The 23,473-nt window shown below is 40.0% G+C and overlaps 1 protein-coding gene across 1 annotated transcript in view; it reads right to left on the bottom strand.

Annotated features, from left to right (window-relative positions):
* LOC118622464 (phosphatidylinositol 3,4,5-trisphosphate 3-phosphatase TPTE2-like) overlaps positions 1 to 23,473 on the bottom strand; it is a 97,337-nt gene that overhangs the window by 14,971 nt on the left and 58,893 nt on the right. The window contains exons 10-12 of the mRNA XM_036249810.1: positions 22,460 to 22,540; positions 19,173 to 19,278; positions 15,019 to 15,110 (exon numbers count right to left, since the gene is read on the bottom strand). Of these exons, the coding sequence (XP_036105703.1) occupies positions 15,019 to 15,110; positions 19,173 to 19,278; positions 22,460 to 22,540 (279 nt within the window). The remainder of the gene's footprint in view (positions 1 to 15,018; positions 15,111 to 19,172; positions 19,279 to 22,459; positions 22,541 to 23,473) is intronic.

Raw genomic sequence — 23,473 nt, 5'->3', positions numbered from 1 at the left:
CTGATCTTTACTATTTCCTTCCTTCTACTTGGTCCGTTTTTTTGTTTTTTGTTTTTCTAGTTTCTTGATGTAGGCCAGTAGTGCTATGAACTTCCCTCTCAGAACTGCTTTCGCTGTATCTCATAGATTTTGTGTTGTTGTGTGTTCATTTTCATTGGTTTCCAGGAAGTTTTAAATTTCTTCCTTGATCTCCTGGGTAACCCAACCCATTCATTGTTAAATTGCATACTATTTAGCCTCCACGTGTTCAAATGTCTTTGCATGTTCTTCTTGCAATTGATTTCTAGTTTCATGCCATTATGGCCTGAGAGGAAGCTTAATATGATTTCAATCTTTTTGAACTTGTAGAGACTTAGTTTGTGTCCTAACGTGGTCTTTGAGAATATCCCATGTGCAATTGAGAAGAATGTGAATTTTGCAGTGTTGGGGTGTTATTCTCTGTAGATATCTATTAAATCCATTTGGTCTAGTGCTTCATTTAGAGTTTCTGTTTCCTTGCCAATTTTTGTCTAGAGGATCTATCCAGTGATGTCATTGGGGTGTTGAAGTCCCCTGCTATGTTTGTATTGCTATTGATTTCTCCTTTGAAGTCCTGCAGAAGGTTTTTAATATATTTTGTTGCTTATATTGGGTGCATATATGTTTACCAAGGAATAGATCCTTTGGTAAACATATTCGCAAGGAATATTATCTGCTGAATAGAGCCTTTCAATATTATGTAGTGACCTTCTTTGTCTCTAGTTATGGCCTTCATTTTGAAATCTACTTTATCAGATATGAGTATTGCTACCCCAGCTTTTTTTTTTTTTCCTTTTCGTTTGCTTGGAAGATTGTTTTCCATCCCTTCACTTTCAACCTATGTGAGTCTTTTGTTGTAAGGTGGGTCTCTTGTAAACAACATATATATGAGTCATGCTTTATTATCCAATCAGCTACTTTGTGTCTTTATTGGAGCTTTCAATCCATTTACATTTAAGGTGACTATTGATATGTACTTATTTATTGCCAATTTTGTTTATTGTGGTTATATATTTTTCTTCCTATTTCTTCTACTAATTAAAGCAATTCTTTTAACATTGCTTGCAGTGTTGGTTTAGTGCTATTGTATTCCCTTAGCTCTTTTTTGTCTGGAGAGCTCTTTATTTTACTTTCTATTTTGAATAATAGCCTTGCTGGAAATAGTAGTCTTGGATTCAGATCCTTGTTTTTCATATCTTGATTACTTCATGCCAATCCCTTCTGCCTGTATTGTTTCTGTTGAGAAGTCAGCTGATCGCCTTATGCGGGTTTCTTTGTGGGTAAACTGTTGCTGATCTCTTGCTGCCTCCAGGATTCTCTCATTTTCTTTAATTTTTGGCATTTTAATTACTATGTGTCTTGGCGTGGGCCTGTTTGGTTTTTTCTTACTTCGGGCTCTCTGTGTTTCTTGAACTTGAATGCCTTTTTCCTTCACCAAATTAGGAAAGTTTTCTAGCACTATGTCTTCAAATATATTCTCTAACCCTTGCTCATTTTCTTCTTCAGGGACTCCTATGATGCGCAAATTATTACGTTTCCAGTTGTTGCACAATTCTCTTAAGCTGTCTTTCTGTTTTTTAATTGTTTTTTCCTTTTGGTTTTCTGATTCATTAATTTTTTTACCCTGTCTTCTAATTCACTGATCCGGCCCTCAGCTTCCTCTACTCTGCTGGTTAGTCCTTCCAATGTGTTTTTTATTTCTACAATGTGATTCTTCATTTCCACTTGGTTGTTTTTCAATGCTTCTATATCTTTACTCATGATGTTGGGGTCCATACTCATGCTATTGAGCTTCCTCAAGATCATGGCTCTGAACTCTACCTCTGATAATTTGCTTAACTGCATTCATTTATTTCAATTTTGGTAGAGGTCTCTTGTTCTTTCATTTGGGATTTGTTTCTTTGTTTCACTATTTTGGCTATCTTTGTGAGTTTTGGAGCCTGCCAAATTTTCCCTGTGGGTGTTGGTGTTCTGCTGTTTGTGGCTCCTTCTACTGCATTTGAATGTGCATAGGAGGAGCCACGTTAAACATCACTGTCAAATCTTACTTTCTTGGGTAGATTTGCAAGCCCAGGAAAGTTTCAGTTATCCTCTAGCTTTTTGCCTGGAGGCTATTAGTCATGGTTACTTAAGGAGCCTTGGGTTCTCAGTTGAATAAAAAACTCCCTCAGGTGTTCAGGATAAGAGAATTTCTTGAGGGTGGGGTAGATGCTGGTTGTTAATGAGCCTCAATTTGCATTTCTTTGGTTCACCTGGGTGGGATTGAATCTCTGAATGAAGAGCTGCTATCTCTTCCCAGAGCCCTGGGAAGGAGTAAGATGGCCACCATCCTGTATGGCCGCAACTCAGCAAAAGTTCTGAGTGATCTCCAAATCCCGAGTGTCCCCACAGAGTTCCAGTGCAGTCCATCCTTCTTTAGCTGGAGCCCAAGGTGAGTGGCTGTGGCTAATTTTGTGCTCTATCTCAGCCCTCTGTGCTGTGGAGCTGGCTTGGGATTTTTACCCAGAGAGCTCTGCTCACAGCTAAGACCACTGCTGATGGTGGGCTCCCAGCCCCTCTCTCACACTTCAGCAATCTTACCAGGATCGATTCAGTGTCCCTGGTTATATGATCCCCATAAGCTGCTTTTTCCCGATTTGTCTTTATTTTAGATGTAATTTCAGTTTCGTCCTGGGAGATGGTCTGTGTAGCTTTTATTCGCTCTGCCACCGTTTCTGAATTCCCTTTTTCTTCTTTTTCAAGATTGCTGTGGCTATTTGGGCTATATTTTGATTCTATATAAACTTTTGAAGTATTTGTTCAAGTTCTGTGAAATATGAAATATGTCATTGTTATTTTGATGGGAATTGCATTGAATCTATAGACTGCTTTGGGTAGTATGGGCATTTTAATGATGTTAATTCTTCCAATCCATGAACAAGGTATGTGCTTCCACTTTTTTGTATTTTCTCTTTCATTTTTCAATGGCCTGCAGTTTTCTGTGAAGAGGTCCTTTACTTCTTTGGTTCAGTTTATTCCTCAGTATCTTAATTTTTTTGCCACAGTGGTAAATGGGATATATATATATATTTTTTTTAGTTTCTCTTTCTGTGAGTTTATCGTTGCTGTATAAGAATGCTGTCGATTTCTTGACATTAATTTTGTATCTTGCTACTTTGCCAAATTCATTTATTAAATCTAGTCATTTTTTGATGGAGTCTTTAGGGTTTTTTATGTACAATATTATGTCATCTGCAAATAATGACAGTTTTACTTCCTGCTTTCCTATTTGGATCCCTTTTATTTTTCCTTCATGTCTGATTGCTATGGCTAAGACGTCCAATACTATGTTAAATAAGAGTGGCAAAAGTGAGCATCCCTGTCCTGTTCCTGTTCTTAAGGAAAATGCTTTTAGTTTTTGCCCATTGAGTATAATGTTGGCTGTAGGTTTTTCATATATGGCCTTTATTATGTCAAGATATAATCTCTCTATTTCCACATGGCTGAGTGTTTTTTATCAGAAATGGATGCTGGATTTTGTTTTATGCCTTTTCAGCATCTATTGATAAGATTATAGATTGTTTTTTTTTTAATCCTCACCCAAGTATATTTTTTCATTTTTTTTTTTTTTTAGATAGAGTGGGAGGAAGGGAGGGAGGGAGAGAAGGGGGGAGGGAGAGAGAGAGGGGGAGAGAGAGAGAGAGAAACATCAACATGAAAGGGACACATTGAGTGGTTGCCACCTGCATGACCTCAACTGGGCCAGGGATAAATGGCAACCAAGGCTCGTGCCCTCAGCGGGAACCAAACTGGGGTCTCTCTGCACCACAGGCCGATGCTCTAACTGCTGAGCCAAACTGGCCAGGGCGATCGTATGGTTTTTATTGTTCATTTTATTTATGTGGTGTATCACATTTATTGATTTGCATGTATTGTATCATCCTTGCTTCCCTGGGATGACTCCCACTTGGTCATGATAAATAATTTTTTTTGATATATTGCTGGATCTGACTTGCTAATATTTTGTTAAGGATTTTGGCATCTGTGTTCATTATGGATATTGGCCCATAGTTGTTGTTTTTTCTTTGTGGTGTCTTTATTCGGTTTTGGAATTAGGATTATGCTGGTTTTATAAAATGCGTTTGGACGTATTTCATTTTCTTGGATTTTTTGGAATAGTATGTGGAGAATGGGTGTTAGATCTTCTTTGAATATTCAGTAAAACTCCCTGGTAAAGCCATCCAGGCCAGGGCTTTTGTTTGTTAGGAGGTTTTTGTTTGTTTGTTTGTTTGTTTTTTTTTTACAACTTCAATTTCCTTAGTTGTTATTGGTCTGTTCAAATTTTCTATCTCTTCCCAGTTCAGTTTTGGGAGACTGTGTGTTTCTAGCAATTTGTCCATTTCTCCTAGGTTGTCCAATTTGTTGGTGTATAATTGTTCATAGTATGTTTTGATGATTTTTTTTGTATTTATGTGGTGATAGTTTTTACTGCTCCTTTTTTGTTTCTGATTTTGTGTATTTGGGTCCTCTCTTTTTGTTTCATAGTGAGTCTGGCTAAAGATCCATCAAGCTTGTTTATCTTTCCAAAGAACCAGATCTTTGTTTCATTGATCTTTTGAATTGTTTTTTAGTCTCTATGTCATTTATTTCTGCTCTGACTTTTACTATTTCTTTCCTTCCACTTGCTCTTGATTTTTCTTTTTGTTTACTTCTAGTTTTTTAAGTAGTAGGGTTAGAAAGACAATTAGAAATTTTTCTTGTTTTTTGAGGTAGGCCTGTAGTGCTATGAACTTCCTTCTCAGGACAGCTTTTGATGTGTCCCATAAATTTTGTGTTGTTGTGTGTTTGTTTTCATTGATTTCCAGGAAGTTTTTATTTTCTTCCTTCATCTCTGTGGTAACAAATTCATTGTTTAATAACATGCTATTTAGCCTTTGAGTATTTGAATGTTTTTGTTGTAATTGAGGTCTAGTTTTATGACATTGTGATCTGAGAAGATGCTTGATATGATTTCAATCTTCTTGTATTTGTAGAGACTGAATTTGTGTCCTAACATGTGGTCTATCTTTGAGAATATCACATGTGTACTTGAGAAGAATGTATATTCTGCATCTTTGGGGTGAAATGTTCTGTAAATATCAATTAAGTCCAACTGATCTAGTTCATTTATTTAAGGACTCTGTGTCCTTGTTAATTTTTTGTCTATAAGATCTATCCAGTGGTGACTGTGCAGTGTGATAGTCACCCACTACGATTGTATTGCTATTGATCTCTCCCTTGAAGTCCTCCAGAAGTTTTAAAATATACTTTGATGCTCCTATATTTGGTGTATATATGTTTACCAGGGTTATAGCTCTTGTTGGATTAATCCTTTTAATATTATGCAGTGACCTTCTTTGTTTCTTATTATGGCCCTTGTTTTGAAGTCTATCTTATCAGATATGAGTATTGTTACACCAGTTTCTTTTCATTTTCATTTGCCAGAAAAATTTTTTTCCATACCTTCACTTTCATACTGTGTGAGTCTTTTGTGTGAAGTGAGTCTTTTGTAGACAGCATATATATGTATCATGTTTTCTTATCCAATCAACTACCCTATGTCTTTTGATTGGAACATTTAAGCCATTTACATTTAAGGTAATTATTGATAGATACTTATTAGTTGCCATTATTATTTTATGCCTGTGTTCCTTTCTATCTCTTTCTGTTTCTTCTTTTTCTTACAACAGTTCCTTCAGCATTTCTTGCAGTGCTGGTTTGGTGGTGGTAAATTCCTTTAGCTTCTTTTTTTTTTTTTTTGTCTGTGAAGCTATTTCTTCTTCAGTTTTGAATGATAGCCTTGCTGGATATAGTAGTCTTGGATCAGACCCTTGCCTTTCATTACTTTGTACACTTCATGCCACTCCTTTCTGGCCTGCATTGTTTCTATTGAGACATCAGCTGACAGTCTAATGGGAGCTCCCTTGTAGGTCACTTTCTGTCTCTATTGCTTTCTTTAAGATTTCTTCTCTGTCTTTAATGTTTGCCATTTTATTTTATTTATTTTATTTATATATTTTTTTATCCTCACCTAAGGACATTTTTTCCCCATTTATCTTCAGATAGAGCAGGAGGGAGAGTGGGATGAAGAGGGAGAGAGAGAAACATTGATGTGAGACAGACACATCAAGTGGTTACCACCCATACTACCCCAACCAGAGCTGGGAACAAACCACAACTGAGGTACGTGCCCTTAGCAGGAACTGAACCTGGGATTCTCTGGTCCGTGGGCTGATGTTCTAACCACGGAGCCAACTGGCCAGGGCAATATTTGCTATTTTAATTATGATGTGTCTAGCTGTGGGTCATTTTAGGTTCATCTTGCTTGGGACTCTGTATTTCTTAGACTTGTGTGACCTTTTTCTTCACCAGTTTAGGGAAGTTTTCTGTCATTATTTCTTCAAACAGGTTCTCTATTCCTTTTCTGTTTTTTCTCTTTCCAGTACCCCTATAATGTGAAAGTTGTTTTGTATTGTCCCAAAGCTCCCTTAAACTCTTCTGCTGCTTTTTAATTTTCTTCCCATTTGCTGCTCTATGAGGGTATTTTTTTTTTTTTTTACCTAATCTTATAAGTTACTGATTCATTCTTCAGCTTCTTCCGATCTACTACTGAATCCTTCTCAGGTATTTTTCAAACAGCTATGTAATTATTTCTTCTTGATTTTTGTGCATAGCTTCTACCTCTTTTTTAAAGCTGCTGTAGTTTCCACTGAGCTCTTCATAATTCTTAGTAAGTTGCTTGTAATTTTCACTAAAGTGTTTAAGCACCTTAATATCACTTCTTTTAATTCTTTATCTGACAAATTATCTTCTTCCATTTCCTGTAGTTCCTTTTCTGGTGATTCCTCCTTTTCTTTCATTTGGGTGTTGTTTCTTTGTCTCACCATTTTAGCAGTTTGGTAGTTCTAGACCTGGTGAAGAATGTTGGAATTTATAGGCAGGTCAGTGTGTATCAAATAAGACTGCTGTGCCTCCCAGACTGTTTTGGCATATGGTGCCTCTTGCCTGTTGTGGGTTCTGAAGGATTGACATCTGGAAGCTGGTATTGGTCTGTCATACAGGTCTCAGCTCCCCAAGTCTTGCTGCTGCTCGGGCAGGGGCACCACTCCTGATCAGCCTCTGCTTATGCCGCTGGGGATGGGTCTCAGCTGCCAATCAGTGCTGCTGCTTCCTAGGGTGTGTGGGTCTAGCTAATGTGCTACTGGGGTACCGTGTTGTCTGGTGAGGCTCAGCTCCTGATAAGTTGCTGCTGGAAGTGAGTGTCAGCTCCTGGTTTGCACTGCTACTGCTGTTGTTGTTGCCAGGGAGTGCTCTCAGCTCCCAATTCCTTGCTGCTATTGGGGGCTAGGATGCTTTGCTCCTGGGACTTCGCTGCTGCTGGGGGAGGGGCCCCACTCCATATCCACTGCTGCAGTTGTCAGGGACAGGTCTCAGCCGCCTGAGTCTTGCTGCTGCTTGGAGTAGGGCACCACTCCCGATAAACCTCTGCTGATGCCACTGGGGATGGGTCTCAGCTGCCACTCTGTGCTGCTGCTGCCTGGGGACGAATGTCTGCTCCCAAGCCTCTGCTGCTGGGGGTGTGTCTCGGCTCCCGAGCCTCAGCTGCTGTTGGGGGGGGCTCCACTTCTGCCCAGTCACTGCCACTATGGGGGAAGGTGCTGGGCTCTCATCTGGCTTCTGCTGTGGAGCATGGTGCTTGGCTCTCAACAGGTTGCAGCTACTGTAGCAGTCACCTCAATAGCGCCGCTACTGTGTGTGATCCACGTTGACACAGTGGGGTCCACTGCTCCATTGGTACAAGGCATTCTGGTGGACTCAGGTTTCTTGGCCCTAGCTGCTCCCTGCTTTCTCTTCCCAGAGAAGACCACGGATCTTCCAAAATGGCAGGGGCCTCCTGGCGGCACAGGGAGAAGCTCAATCATGACCCACTTACTGCGGTAGCCGGCTGCTTTCCATCCAACCTTCTGACCTGCATTTTTGCACTGCTCAAGGTTGGTTGTTCACACTCATGTTCACTCACACTCGCTCACACTCTCACACATTCACCCTCGCTCCAGTCCTGCCCGCTGCCATCTTTCAATCAACAGTTGTTTCTGGATATATTCTTTTGAATTAGTGTTTTGGGTTTCTTTGTAAAACTTTCCAGAAGTGGAATTGCTGGAACTGCTGGGTTATAAGGCAGTTCTATTTTTAATTTTTTTTTTTTTTATCCTCATCCGAGGACATTTTTCCATTTCTTGTACAGGCAGAGTGGGAGGGAGAGAGAGGAAGAGAGAGAGAGAGAGAGGAAGAGAGAGAGAGGGAAACATCGATGTGAAGGGACACATCGAGTGGCTGCCACCCGCACGACCAACCAGGGCCGGGGACAAACTGCAACCGAGGTACGTGCCCTTTAGCGGGAACCGAACCCGGGTCTCTCCGGACCGCAGGCGGATGCTCTAACCGCTGAGCCAAACCGGCCAGGGCTATTTTTAATTTTTGAGGTAACTCTACACTGTTTTCCCAAGGTAGAAAGCTGCATCAATCTGCATTCCCACCAATAGTGCACAAGGGTTCCATTTTCTCCACATCCTCTCCAACACTTATTGTTTGTGGATTTATTGATGATAGCCACTTTGACAGATGTGAGGTAACATCTCACTGTGGTTCTAATTTGCATTTTTTTGATGGTGAGTAAATTTGAACATCTTTTATATGTCTATTGGCCATCTGTATGTCCTCTCTGGAGAAGTGTCTATTCAGGTTCCTTGCCCATTTTTAAATTGGATTGTTTGTTTTTTGGTGTTGAGTTTTACAAATTTTTCATAAAATTTTGGATATTAACCTCTTTTTAAATGTATTGGTGAGCCCGGCCAGTGTGGCTCAGTGTTTGAGCACTGACCCATGCACCAAGAGGTCGCCAGTTCGATTCTTGGTCTGGGCACATGCCCATGTTGTCAGCCCAGTCCCCATTGGAGGGCATGCAGGAGGCAGCCAGTTAATGTTCTCTCATTGATGTTTCTATCTCTCTCTCCATTTCTGTTCCTCTCTCTAAAAATTAATAAAAAGAAATCAATTGGTGAATATGTTCTCCCATTTAGTGATTTGTCTTTTCATTTTGTTGGTTTTCTCTGCTGTGCAAAAATGTTTTAGTTTGATGTAGTCTCATTTGTTTATTTTTTCTTTTGTTTCCCCTGCCTGAGGAGAAATGATGAATGTGTTTGAATTGTAGGAGCAGAGATGTAGAGTTGTAGCTCCTACATCTACTACACAGTGGGTGCTCATAAATATGTGTTGAGTAAATGAAAGAAAAAAAATTATAGTTTAAAGCAGAAAAATGGATGAGCAGAAACAAAAATAGAGTATGTGCAGAGATAAGAACAGAGAGCCAAGGATTAGGCCTGGGTGAGTGCCCTCAGGTGGGGGTGGGTGGGCGCAAAAAGGAGGAAAAGAATGGGCAAAAACTAAAAGCATTTCCCTTAAGAACAGGAACAAGACAGGGATGTCCACTTTCACCACTCTTATTTAACATAGTACTGGAAGTCTTAGCCACAGCAATCAGATATGAAGAAAAAATAAAAGAGATCCAAATTAGAAAGGAGGAAGTGTAGCTGTCACTATTTGCAGATGACATGATATTATACACAGAAAACCCTAAAGACTCCATCAAAAATCTACTATACTTAATGAATTTGGCAAAGTAACAGGATACATAATTAATGTCAAGAAATATATGGCATTCTTATACACCAATGATGAAATCACAGAAAGAGAAACTAAAAAAACAGTCCCATTTACCATCATGGCAAAAAAATTAAGATACCTAGAAATAAACTTAACCAAAGAAGTAAAGGACCTATTTGCAAAAAACTGCAGGACATTGAAAAAAGAAATAGAGGAAGATATAAAAAAGTGGAAGCACATACCTTGTTCATGGATTGAAAGAATTAACATCATTAAAATGTTCATATTACCCAAAGAAATCTATAGATTCAATGCAATCCCCATCAAAATACCAACGACATATTTCACAGAACTAGAACAAATACTTCAAAAGTTTATATGGAACTGGACTTCTGGTCAAGATGGTGGCATAGGTAAATGCGGTATCACATCCTCCCGCAACCACATCAAAGTTACAACTAAACTACAGAACAACCATCATTCAAAACCACCCGAAATTGAGTTGAATGGAAGTCCTACAACTATGGAATTAAAGGAGCAGCCACATCGAGACTGGTAGGAGGGGCAGAGGCTGAGGGTCTGGTCCCACACACACACATGTGGTGGATAAAAATCAGGAAGATACCTTGGCTGGGAGGTCCTCCCTGAGGACTGAGGGGTCCCCGTCCCATACCAGGTGCCCTGCTCAGGGTTGCAGTGCCAGGAAGAGAAGTCCCCATAAATTCTCATTGGAAAAACCAGCGGGAACTGAGACTCAGGGAGGCTGAGGTGGCTGGAGCCCCAGGCAGCACCTTAAAGGGCCTGCGCATGAATTTATCAGGCTCACTCCCTCTAAGCTTGGAGGGGAGATAGCTTGAGGGGAACCAGAGACATACAGGAAAAAACTGAACTGTTTGGCATTGGAGCGAGGGCCGGAGAGGGGGCTTTCTCCATGACAGAGGCCTTTGTTCCTTTGGTGAGCCCTTCCCTGGGGCGGCAGACAGCCGCCATATCTGGGACTCCAGCAACCTGGCTCACGCTGGTTGCCCCACCCTGGTGGTTCCCTGAGGCCCTGCCCCACCCAACTTTCAGGCCCACCCAAGCTGTTGCCAGTTGCTTAACCATAGGATTGGCCTGTCTTGGATCCTGCTTTAGGTTTTCCTAAATTCTTTCAAACAAGCAGCATCTGGTCTCAGCTAGCCCCATATCTCTTGTTAAGTAATACACAGAAACAAATACAGAGAGGCAGCCAAAATGAGGAGACAAAGAAACAGGTCCCAAATGAAAGAACAGAACAAAACCTCAGGGAAAGAACTAAGCGAAATGGAGGTGAGCAACCTAACAGATGCTGAGTTCAAAATACTGCTTATAAAGATGCTCGATGAACTTAGTGAGAACTCAGCGAACTTAGTGAGGGCCTCAAGAGCATAAAAAAGGACCGTCAGAAATGAAGGATGCACAGTCAGAAATGAAGGAGGCACTAACTGAAATAAAGAATAATTTACACAGATTCAATAGTAGAGTAGGTAAAGCAAAGAAGCAAATCATTGATTTGGAACATAAGGAAGCAAAAAAACACCCAATCAGAACAGCAAAAAAAAAAAATCCAAAACAATGAGGATAGTGTAAGGAACCTCTAGGACAACTTCAAGCATGCCAACATTCGCATCTTGGGGGTGCCAGAAGGAGAAGAGAGAGAACAAGAAATCAAAAACCTATTTGAAACAACAGTGACAGAAAACTTCCCTACCTTGGTGAATGAAACAGACATACAAGTCCAGGAAGCACAGAGAGTCCCAAACAAGATGAACCCCAAGAGGCCCACACCAAGACACATTATCATCAAAATGCAAAAGGCTCAAGACAAACAGAGAATCTTAAAAGCAGCAAGAGAAAAGCAGTTAGTTACCTACAAGGGACTTCCCATAAGACTGTCAGCTGATTTCTCAAAAGAAACTTTGCAAGCCAGAAGGAAGTGGCAAGAAATATTCAGAGTGATGAAAAGCAAGAACCTACAACCAAGATTACTCTATCTTGTAAAGCTTTCATTTAGAATTGATGGCCATATAAGGAGTTTCCCAGACAAGAAAAAGTTAAAAGAGTTCATCAACACCAAACCATTATTATATAAAATGTTGAAGGGTCTTTTTGAAGAAAAAGATAAAATATATGAACAAGAAAAAAATGGCAATGAATACATATCTATCGACAATTGAAATGAACAGGCAGAACAGAAATATTCTCATAGATACAGAGAACATTTTCTTGGTTGCCAGATGGGAGAGGGGTTGGGGGAGTGGGTGAAAAAGGTGAAGGGATTAAGAAGTACAAATTCGTTGCTAGACTGACAAACCTCAAAGGAAAAGGGGTTCGGGGCTGGGAAGAAATAAACCAAAGAACTTGTATGCATGACCAATGGACACAGACAACAGTGTTTGAAAAGGCGGGAGGGGGGTGTGAGTGGGAAGGAGGGGGTCAATGGGGAAAAATGAGTAACATCTGTAATACATTCAACAATAAAGATAAAAAAAATGATCTAAATGATGATGATCCAAATTAAAGAGTAAATGAATGAAACTGGAAAAAAAAAAAGTGTATACGGAACCAACAAAGACCCCGAATAGCCACAGCAATCTTGAGAAAGAAGGACAAAGTACATGGGACCACAGTATCAGATATCATATTATACTACAAAGCTACTGTAATCCAAACAGCCTGGTACTGGCACAAGAACAGTGAAACAGAACAGGAAACCCAGAAATGGACCCAAGACATTATACTCAATTAATATTTGACAAAGGAGGCAAGAGCATCCAATGGAGTAAAGACAGCCTTTTTAATAAATGGTGTTGAGAAAACTGGACAGCTACATGCAAAAGAATGAAACGAGACCATCAACCATACACAAGAATAAACTTAAAATGGATAAAAGACTTAAGTGTGACCTGTGAATCCATGAAAATCCTAGAAGAAAATGTATGCAACAAAATTTCGAACAGCATACGTAGCAGAATTTTCACAGATACATCACCTAAGGCAACAAAACCAAAGGAAAAAATGAACACATGGGACTACATTAATCTCAAAAGCTTCTGCACAGCAAAAGAAAGAACCACCAAAATGGAAAGGCAACCCACTGTATGGGAGAGCATAATTGCCAATGATATATCAGATAAGGGGTTAATATCCAAAATATGTAGAGTACTCATACAACTCACAAAAGGAAGACAAAGAACCCAATTAAAAAATGGGCAGAGGAGCTAAGTAGATACCTCTCCAAACAGGACATACAAAGGGCTAAAAAACATATGAAGAAATGCTCAATGTCACTAATTGTCAGAGAGATGCAAATTAAAACAACAATGAGGTATCACCTCACACCTGTCAGAATGGCCACCATCAACAAATCATTAAACAACAAGTGTTGGAGAGGGTGTGGAGAAAAGGGGACTCTAGTACACTGCTGGTGGGAATGCAGACTGGTGCAGCCACTATGGAAAACAATATGGTGTTACCTCAATAAATTAAAAATTGAATTGCCATTTGATCCAGTGATCCCACTTCTAGGAATATACCCTAAGAAGCCTGAAACACCAATCGGAAAGAATATATGTACCCCCATGTTCATAGCAGCACTATTTACAATAGCTAAGATATGGAAACAGCCCAAGTGTTCATCAGTAGACGGATGGATAAAAAAGCTGTGGTACATATATACAATGGAGTACTATGCAGCTGTAAGAAAAAAGATCTCTTATCCTTTGAGATGACATAGAGGCATCTGGAAAATATTATCCTAAGTAATACAAGCCAAGCAAAGAAAGACAGATATCACATGATCTCACTTATTTGTGGAATATGATATACATAACAGTCTGAAAAATTGGGTAGACCCAGAGACGTGGAAGTAGGGTACAGACTGACAACCTTCAGGAGAGGGCGTATTGGGGGAAAGGAAGAGATAAACTACAGAACTTATCTGCATGCACGCATAACTGATGGACACGGACAACAAAGCCGGGTATGGGGTGGGGAGATGGGGAGGAGGGTGTCAATGAGGAAAAAAAGGAGAAACATCTGTAACAAAAATAAATTAATAAAAAAAATTATTTAAAAAAAAAAAAAGAAGGGAAAATAATGGTATGGGAGAGATCATAGGAGAACTAGAGACAAGCCTGTATTTTAAAAATTTATATTTCTTAGATTAATGAAGATAGCTTTCTTGTTGCTTCAGAAAAGGTCTGTAGTCTTAGGTATTTCTTCAACATTTAAGAAAACATTGATCTGACCTGCCACCTGGAGAAAGCTGCCAAGTACAATGATATTAGAAGGTAGTGATGCAGGCATCAGAGCCCCTACAAGGGCATTCTGGGCTCTACCAAGGACCAGGTTGTCTCCTGAGATTTTAACAGTGACAACCACTCCTCCACCTTTGATGCTGGGGCTGGCATTGCCCTCAATGAGCACTTTGTCAAGCTCATTTCCTGGTATGACAATGAATTTGGATACAGCAACAGGATGGTAAACTTTATTGTCCACATGGCCTCCAAGGAGTAAGAGCCTCTAGACTACCAGTAGCAGTGAGAGGAAGAGAGGCCCTGAGCCACTGGGGAGTCCTCGCCCCAAATCAATCCCCCAACACACTGAGAGTCTCCTGAACCTCCACAGGTTCCATCCCAGACCCCCTGAATAAGAGGAGGAGCTTAGGGAGCCCTACCTTGTCATGCACCATCAATCAAGTTCACTGTAAAACACCCCAAAACAAAAAAAAACAAATATTGACTACCAGAACCCATTGCTTTGGGTCTTTCACAATATATTTTTTTCATAGTGTAGTCCCACAGGACATCTGAGTTAGAATCACCTGAGACATTGCTAAGTCTAGAGATTCTTGGGTCTCATTTTAGATTTACTCAATCATACTTTAGGGTATAACGTAGGAATCTGCATCTTTACAAGCTCCTTGATGACTGTCACAAACACTAAAATTCCAGAATCAGCACCATATAATAAGAATGACTAAGAAGAAAACGATATGGCCAAAGTGACCAGACACATGAATTTAAAACTCTGATAGATCCATGGGACATGCTTGGTGTTGTAGAAAGGTGAAAACCAAAGAACCTCTCTGAGCTAAAAATATATTCTGAAAAAACTACTTTGAACAATGAATTTAATTCACCTCTGACTTGCATTCAGACCCAGGGGCACCAAGTTGGATAATAACCAGAAAACAACATGGCCTCTCTTTGTGGGGAGCCAGGGTTTTGGGAGGTCAACATGCTGATTTGATATTGAGATTTAAAGTGGTGCTCTTCCCATTCACATGCTTTCTCTTACCCTACAGTTTTTGGAAGCAGAACAAAAAAAGACAATCTTTTGATCCATTATTATTTGTACTTTTAGATCATTTCCGTTGCCTTTTCCAACACCTGAATGAAAACAAAAAGTTAGAGTAAAGATCAAAATGTCTCAACGATTAACATTATGAATTAAAAAGAAAGGAAGTCCCAGGTTACAATGTAGCAATATTGAATCATTTGGGTGCATGAATTTTGTCTTTGAAAGACAAGGCTTCAAGCCAATTCTGTCTCCTAAAGCCAACTTTATAAGGCTGGAGGAAAGAGAAAATGGACCTATAGTTCAGCTTCTAAGCTTTGCCTTTTTGGAAAAAAGAAATCAGAGTAAGTGACTTGCCACCATTCTTACTAATGTGTTGCTTTCTTCAAACTTCAGATCATTATTTTCTTAGTAAGAATCTAAATTCCTCTTTCCCTAGTTCCTAGAGAGCAGTTTCTGTGAAAATATAGGATACCCAAACATTCCTGTGGTGTTCAGTATAAATTTACAGACAAATCGTTTTTTGTCCCATTTTTCCATTCAAATGATCTACTTCCTTTAGCCTTTCCTCAAAGGGCTAGTTTCTCAAGCCTCCAAAAATTTTTTATTGCTTTCCTCTCAACCCTGCATATTTCACTTGAATATGCACACAACCAAATGTATAAAACTAAACAAATATTCTAATAAAGTCATATATAGATTATTCTTGATTATTCACCTCATATTATGTTTGCTTTATTTTCATTTAATTTTGTTTCCACTAACACCATATTATTAACTTGTCATTAGGAATCATGGTGTCTTTGCCTTAGTTCCCTCAGTACCATTCCAGTTGCAAAACTATCTAATTATGTCTACCAAAAATCAGTGAAATACAGAATTAAACTAAATCAAATACTTATGACATGATAAGAAAAGGGCATTGATTTACAAGCTTAAATTAATTCCAACACATTTAAAACATTTTAAATAATTATACGGTTTAAAAATTAAAGGTAAAAAAACAAACATGAAGTGAAAAGTGTCTCATCCATCCCACACCTATTTAATTCTCCACCCCCAAATAGATAACCACTATTATTAGTATCTTGTTTTATGCTTATCTAATGAAATACAAATATATATTCTCCCACAGGTTTTACAAATGCATATACACTAAAATGTGAACACATATTTATTTCCTTTTGTTTTATAGAAATTGTTGCATACCATAGAACTGTCCTGTACCCTGCATTTTTTAAACATGTCAAAAATTATTTAACTCATTCATTAATAAGGAAACAGCAAAATGTTATAGTTCAAATACAGCACATTTATAGGCAAATAAGGAAGGATGAAATGAATTTATAAATAGATACAAAGTGGTCAATAATCAATTATATCCCACTGGACACAGTTAATTTGCATTTATATGTATAAAAATTATGTGCATTATTGTGAGTTTTTTTACAACTTACAGTTGTAAAATAGCTCAAAGATCATGAGAGGTGTACTAGCTATGGCCCATTTCATAGTCTTTCACACTTTGTTCTCCCCATCCTCTTTCTGTTGTGATCATAACAATTGCAAAAGATTATTCTTATTCCAAAAGAAGGCCTGAGGTCATTAAGCTTGACCTGATTACTTAATTGGGCATAGCAAGAATTTTAACTTAACATGTAGGCCTTGGTAAGTTGGCCCTGCAAGCCTAGAGCCAATTGTACTGAACAGTGCTAAGGTTACAGTTTGCTCTCTGGAAGTCTTCACAAGGGATCTCAAATGGGACTTTTAAAATACTCTATTTTATGTTAGCCTGAGAGTGGGAAACAAACTTGTAAAACTCTCCAACAGTTTTCACCTGCACTACCTATGGTTCCACTGTTCTCCAGGTGTGTGCCTTCCATTTTAATTGAATAAGGTCTTCCCAGAGTTTAAATAAAATTCAAAATATTAAGAGAGACATTACAGTCTTAGGATATAATATCAGATTGAAACAACATATGAAATTCTAGAACTTATTAAAAACATTATTAAGCTCAGAATTTTGAGAAACTTTTCCTATTCTCATTGTTCATATGAAAGAAATGCATTAAAACTCCATTAGACTGAATACTGCTTTGCCAGTTCAGAATAGTTTAATGCTCACAGAGCTTTGTGTAGATACTGTTACCCCCATGGTTAACAAAGAGGAAAGTGAGGCAGAGTATAAATTCAGGTACAATACAGGTTCTCATGCCACCCAGTTGGTTTTATACTTGGGTTTAAATTTCTGAGTGAAAGAAAGTGCTCCAACAGACCACTGCATTGCCTTATTCACTGCAGAATGAAGCAGTCTGGCTCTATTTCCAGGGTGCCACTGGGTGTGGAGAGGAAGGGGAGCAAGGGACTGCTGTCTCCTGCTTTCTACTACCTGCTGGACAAGCCTGGCTCTACCCTGGGGAGGGCAGGCAAGAGTTGTAGTTCCACTGGGCTCCCCTACAGCCCTGGCCCTCATAATTCCCCACATCCCATGACCCAGTCATGATGATCTTTTGTGGAGGAATGCTGTCCGTGAAGCCTTTTTACCAACAGATGCTCATGTACACACAGGCAGCATCCTGCCAGAACTGGCCGTCTCACAGGTCTGCCTGAACAATGCTTATTTGGAAATCTAGACCAAAATTTCCCACACAGGTAATGCTACTGGGTCGAAGTTGTTTTCAGAAGTCAGAAAACTATGTAATCTGCTTGTGGTAATCTACGGAAATTCCTCACTTCCAACTAGAAATGATTGTGATATGGGTGTGTGTGTGTTGGGGGGTGAGGGGTATGTAAATAACTGAAAAAGTATTTCATATTTTAACTAATAATTTTAATTTAGTTTCTGTCTATGCAGATTATATATATATATATATATATATATATATATATATATATATTCTTTTATTTCTGAATAATGGAATGAAATGTTAAAAACTATATGTTTAGATCCTTATTTTGTGTGGCTCCTCAGAAGGCTAAACACGAGGCCGCCTGGGTGGGTGCCAATGCCCTGCCACCACCTCACGTGAAAGAGGCCCTGCACTCCACCCTCCTTATGGGCCGCAGTCTGGCTGCTGCTTTAAGGAACTAGAAGCCTTGGTCCCTGCTGCACCTCTGCAGGGCAGAATGAGGTGCAACCCTAACAACACCCCTTCCACACCTACATGTCCTGCTTTCCCAGTTCCCCTAAAGGTGAGCTGTGGGGGGAAGCAAGGTGGGTGGCAGAGAATTAGAGAGATGGGGCTTGAGGCCAGCTCCTCTATCCACCCCTGTTCTTTTCTTCCTTAAGTCCCAGAGATGGGACTTATTTTCCTGCTTTCTTGGGTGACAGGGGATCTAGTCAACTCTTTTGAGGTTCACTAGGATTTTCATTCCTGGTAATAATAATTGGTAATAGCTAGGGGCTGAAAGTCACCCCACAGAACCCAGTTTCCCACTACCCTTTCTGTGTTCCTGCAGATTCAGAGCTGAACCCAGAAAGCTTTTCTTGACTCCCCAGACTGGACAGGGCACAGCTTATGTGCCCCCAACACTATGGTCAGCTCTTTATCTGCCTACTCATTTCTCTCCTCTGCTACCACCAGGGACTCCTACAAGGCAAGGGAACACTAGCATGGGCCCTGGCCCAAAGCAAGTACTTGGTAGTTATTTGTAAAAAGAATCTGTGGCAAAAAAAATCCGTGTGCAGTTTGGGTATTTAAGACATCTTGATAGATTGCTGCAGGTGAGAGAGCCACGGGTGGAGGAGGGAGAGAGGCCGGGTGAGAAGGAGACTGGGTCTCTGAAAGGAGCAGGTGAAAGGATCACATAGGATGCCTTCGCCAAGGTAAACGGGAACTGCAGCCCGTGCGAGGGAGACGTGGTCTCTGACTCGGGCCCTTCTCTCTTCTGCATCAGAAGTTCTACTCTGAAAAGTCCACCCCAGACATCAGTGAGAACAGAAAACAGGGAAGGGAATGGGGAACCCCAAAATGGTGATGGGAAAGGGGAAGAGAAGGCACCTAAGGGTTGGTTGTATGGCGTAGCACCACTGGGCTGATGGCCAGTCCAGGAGGAGAGGGTAACGTGTGAGGATACACAACAAGTCAGCTCTGAGTTGGAGCAAAATCCTCCCAAATAGTAAGAACATTGCCCATAATATTTAAAGCACTTACCATGAATCGAATAAATAACAAATTTTTTAATCATAAGTAGTTTTTTTGGAGGTAGAGTCATGTTATAGACGTTTTTCACATCTGCAAAATACCCAACATATCTATTCTGGAAAACAAACCACAGAGTCTCAATTTAAGTGGAGATAAAAAGTTTAAAGTCAGCATATCTGATTCTTTTTTTTTTTTTTTTTAACATAGAACTTAAGGAGAGTAATTAATTAAGGAAACATTTATTGGGTACCATTATATAACTATGCATTTTTATGGATGTTGCCTCATGTCTGAATACCTGTGGGGAGGTAACAGGAAAGGAGCCAAGTGCTGCTGACGGGTCCTATGATTGAAAGGGCAGCTAACCAGAGCCAGCAACGCAGCGACATCACAGCAGGAAGCAATTAAGGAGCATTGTGGACTCTGACCGTGAGGCAAATGGGAACCAATCTATGTGAGGGCAGAAGCTTAAAGGAAAGGTTGTGGTTTGGTGGTGAATAATCTCTTCGGCATGAGAGAGGGCAGCTGTAAAAACTCAAGAGGACGACCTTCACAGGCCAGTGGTCGATACATTTTCTCTCATCTCTGCCAGCTAGAGTTTCTATACTTTTAAATTTTCCAATTTTGTTTTTGCAAGGAGGCCCTGGGGATCCTCTTAGCCTAGTACTTCTCCTGTGGCAAGCTGCTCATTCTTCTTGAACAGTTCTGGTACTGAATCAACTGGACCAAAAAGTACTCTTCCCCACCCATCGGGAAGTGTTAATAAAACAAACTGCCGTGCTTCCTATCAGGATGGGCCAGTGAAGAAAAAGGCTTGTGCAAGTTCTTAACTCAGGGTGGATGAAATGTAGTCCATACAGAACAGCCAGCAGTGCAGGGTCAGAATGTGATGGATCTGAGAATTACCACCCCACGCAGAGGGAACTCTGTCCTGGGCCTGGCTCTCAAACCTGAGGCCGAGGCCCTGCATTGCTGTCCCAGTGCATCAGAAGAGTTTCCATTAGCTAGGGTGTGCCAGTTCTGGACCAAAGTTAGAGAAACTGCACAATCGCAGAAGAAATGGGGAAGGGAAGAAGTACAAGGAGAGTCCTTGAAGGAGTGATGTCTGACACCCCCTTTGCTCCTGCTTCCAGATCTCTACCTTCCACTTAAGGCTCTAACCAAGCATGGCCCTCAAGCTGCCTCACTGTCACTATTTCTTCTCCTACCCCCTGAAACAACAGAGGCCTGCAGCAGGAGTTAATAAAACCAACACATACTAGTAGTAAGCCCCAGCTGCAAACAGGGGATACTATATTAGGCACTTTGGGATGCCTCGGTGGAAAGATGGGTGAGATATGGGCTTTGCCTACAACAAGGGTAGAGAATTCACCATTGCAGTAGCTAGGGAATAATATAAAGTAGTCCCTAAAAGAAGCACAAAGAGCTAGAAGAACTGAAAGAGCAGGAGACTTCTTCAGAAAGGGGCCCAGGAGAGGGGCCCTTGTGAGCACTGGCCTGGGGGTGTACAGTGCTGCCAGGCTGAGGAACAACATGCAGCCCAGGAAGCCCAAGTGTGGGCATGTGGATGCACACAGTGGAGGAAATGGTTGGAAAATTAAATCATAGATCTTGAGTGCCAGGCTAACACATTTATATTTGTTGCAGTCAGAAGCCATTATGGATTTTGACCATGGAAATGGCATGATTCAGGCTGAACTGGGCTTCAGTAAGTTCATGTTTTACTTTTACTATAGTCTATAGCTTTTTTTTTTTTTTTTGCTTGGGTATGGCAGAGAAGTTTCAGGAAATAAGACAGTTCTTTTGCCCCAAACTAAGCATCTGGAATGAGCAGTTACAGTGTTCTGATAATAAGGCCAAAGTATCAGCTCAGCTCAAATCACTTTGCCCCCCAAAACTTGAATTCACAGCCGTATCCATTCTACTTAAGAATTCACAACCAGCTCTCACTTTGGTCTGAGGGGCAATATAGAGAAGAAGCTGGGCACAGGATGGGAAATAACAGTCTTCAGAGTCTGACAGATCTGGATTTGCATTCTTGGTTTAGAAAATTAATTTCCCTGAACCTCAAGTTCCCAGCTGCACAATGGGAATCACAATGGCACTCACAGGCACTGAGAATACTAAATGAAATAATGAATGTAAAGCCTCTGGCTGGTTCAATAAAGTCTCAAATGTTGTACACTCTATTGGATAAATGTCCTAGTTTCTGCAAAAAACAAATCTGTACAAGGAACAAAAAGAGGTAGAAAACCTATAAACTACAAGAGACTTAAGAGACATAGCAACCAAATGAAACATATGGCCCTTATTTGGATCCTGATGGAAACAAACTAAATTTTAAAAAGATTTTAAGATAATTATGGAAATGTAAAGACAAACTAGACTTTTGATGTTATTAAGAAATTATTATCATATTTTTGATATGATAAATGGTTTAAAGGATTTTTTAAAGAGTCTTTATATATCATACTAACATACTTGTGGGATAAAATAATCTGGTGGCTGGGATTTCCTTCAAAATAATCCCAGTTCAGAGAAAGAGTTGAGAGTGTGTGTGTGTGTGTGTGTGTGTGTGTTTAAGTGGAGAGAAATAGCTGAAACATGACTGGCCACGTGATCAAGTGATGTTGAAGTGATGTGATAAGGAAATTTATTTTATGATTGTCTCAATTTTTTATGTTTTAAATTTTCCACAATAAAACATTTTTAAAAGGAAAAAATTGGGTAATAGCATATATTTCACATGGGTTATTTGAATATTAAATGAGGTATACATGTAAAAGTTCAATAAAATAATGTGTAATAGTGTCTGTTATATAATAGGTTATAAAAAAATGTTTATTTCCCTTTTTCTTTCTCATTCAAAATACAGCCTCCACGCTATCTCTCTCTAAGTGTGTGTCTGTCTGTCTTATACATACTGCTCCCCCCCACCCCACATGCTATTCTGCAAGGCTTGAATTACCCTAGTGGGGGATTGTGAAAGCAGTTTCTCTCTATGGGAAATAAATGGCCACTGATTTTAAGTGGTCGTTAGCAGTCTGGGACCTTAGGGGTTTAACCTTCCTTCTTTGGGAAGGGAATCAACTCCTGAATTCTGCAAACAATAGCCAATATAAAATGGGAAGCAGTATGCTCTGGGAGAACTCAATGCCTGCAAAACCTCCCTCCAGGAGGGATCAAGGCCTGGCACCCAAGTGCCGCTGCCTGAAGAAGTCTAAACTGAAACCAAAGAACCCAATTCCCCAGAGGACTCCCTTTAAAAAAAAACAAAAAACAAAAAAAAAACTTACCTGAGAAGGAGTTTCTACTCCCTGAAACTTAGTGCTGTTGGTTTTATCTGTTCGTCGTTCTCCAAAATAATAAAGGCTGTCCTATGGAAATGGGGACAGTCCAGTCATGGCTCATCTGCACTTTCCTCTCCTGTATAAGGCATTCTTATGTTTCTACAGGCACATCTTTCCCTAAAGCAGCTGTCTCTGGGCAGAGGCTACTCAAAATAACAAAATTAACAAAGCCACATCAACACCCGTTCTCATTCAGATATTCATAAAAATGTGGAATTTTAGAATTAGGAAGACCTTAGAGATCATCTGGTCTGTCTTCCTATCTTTCCATTTTACAAATGGAGAAGATTGAGACCAAAAGAAAGGCAAGTGACCTGTCATGGAGACTGGAGACGTACGTAGCCAGTTGACAACACACAGGCCTGGAGCACAGGTCTCTGGCTCTCACTATAAGGCTCTGGTCAATGGCTTCCAATTTTTTTATTTTAAAAGCTACAGTTTTTTATTCAAAAGCTCTGGCCAGTTTGGCTCAGCAGCTGGAGCATCAGCTTGAAGACTGAAGGGTTGTGGGTTCTATTCCTGGTCAACGCATGTATCAGGATTGCAGGTTTGATCTCTCACCCCAGTAAGGGTTGTGTGGGAGGCAACTAATTAATGTATCTCTCTCACATCGATGTTTTTTTCTCTCTCTCCCTCTTTCCCTTCCACTCTATCTAAAAAGCAATGAAAAATATCCTTGGGTGAGGATTGAAAAAAAAACAAAAAACCAAACTACAATCCACATTAATAAACCTAGGAGATGCATACACATACACATACATATACACATGCACATACATAAACACATACACATACACAAAACCAAAACAAAATTCATAAAACAATTCTTACCTTTGGATATTTCCTAATTGATTCCATTTTATCAAAAAATATAAGTCATAACTCAATACATTGATTTTATAACTCACCAATAGATCATGATGCATAGTTTGAAAAGCACTGTCCTTGAACAACAACTTT

The sequence above is a fragment of the Molossus molossus genome, unplaced genomic scaffold, assembly GCF_014108415.1.
Source record: "Molossus molossus isolate mMolMol1 unplaced genomic scaffold, mMolMol1.p scaffold_m16_p_9, whole genome shotgun sequence".
NCBI lineage: Eukaryota > Metazoa > Chordata > Mammalia > Chiroptera > Molossidae > Molossus > Molossus molossus.
This window is presented reverse-complemented; position numbering and strand designations above follow the sequence as displayed.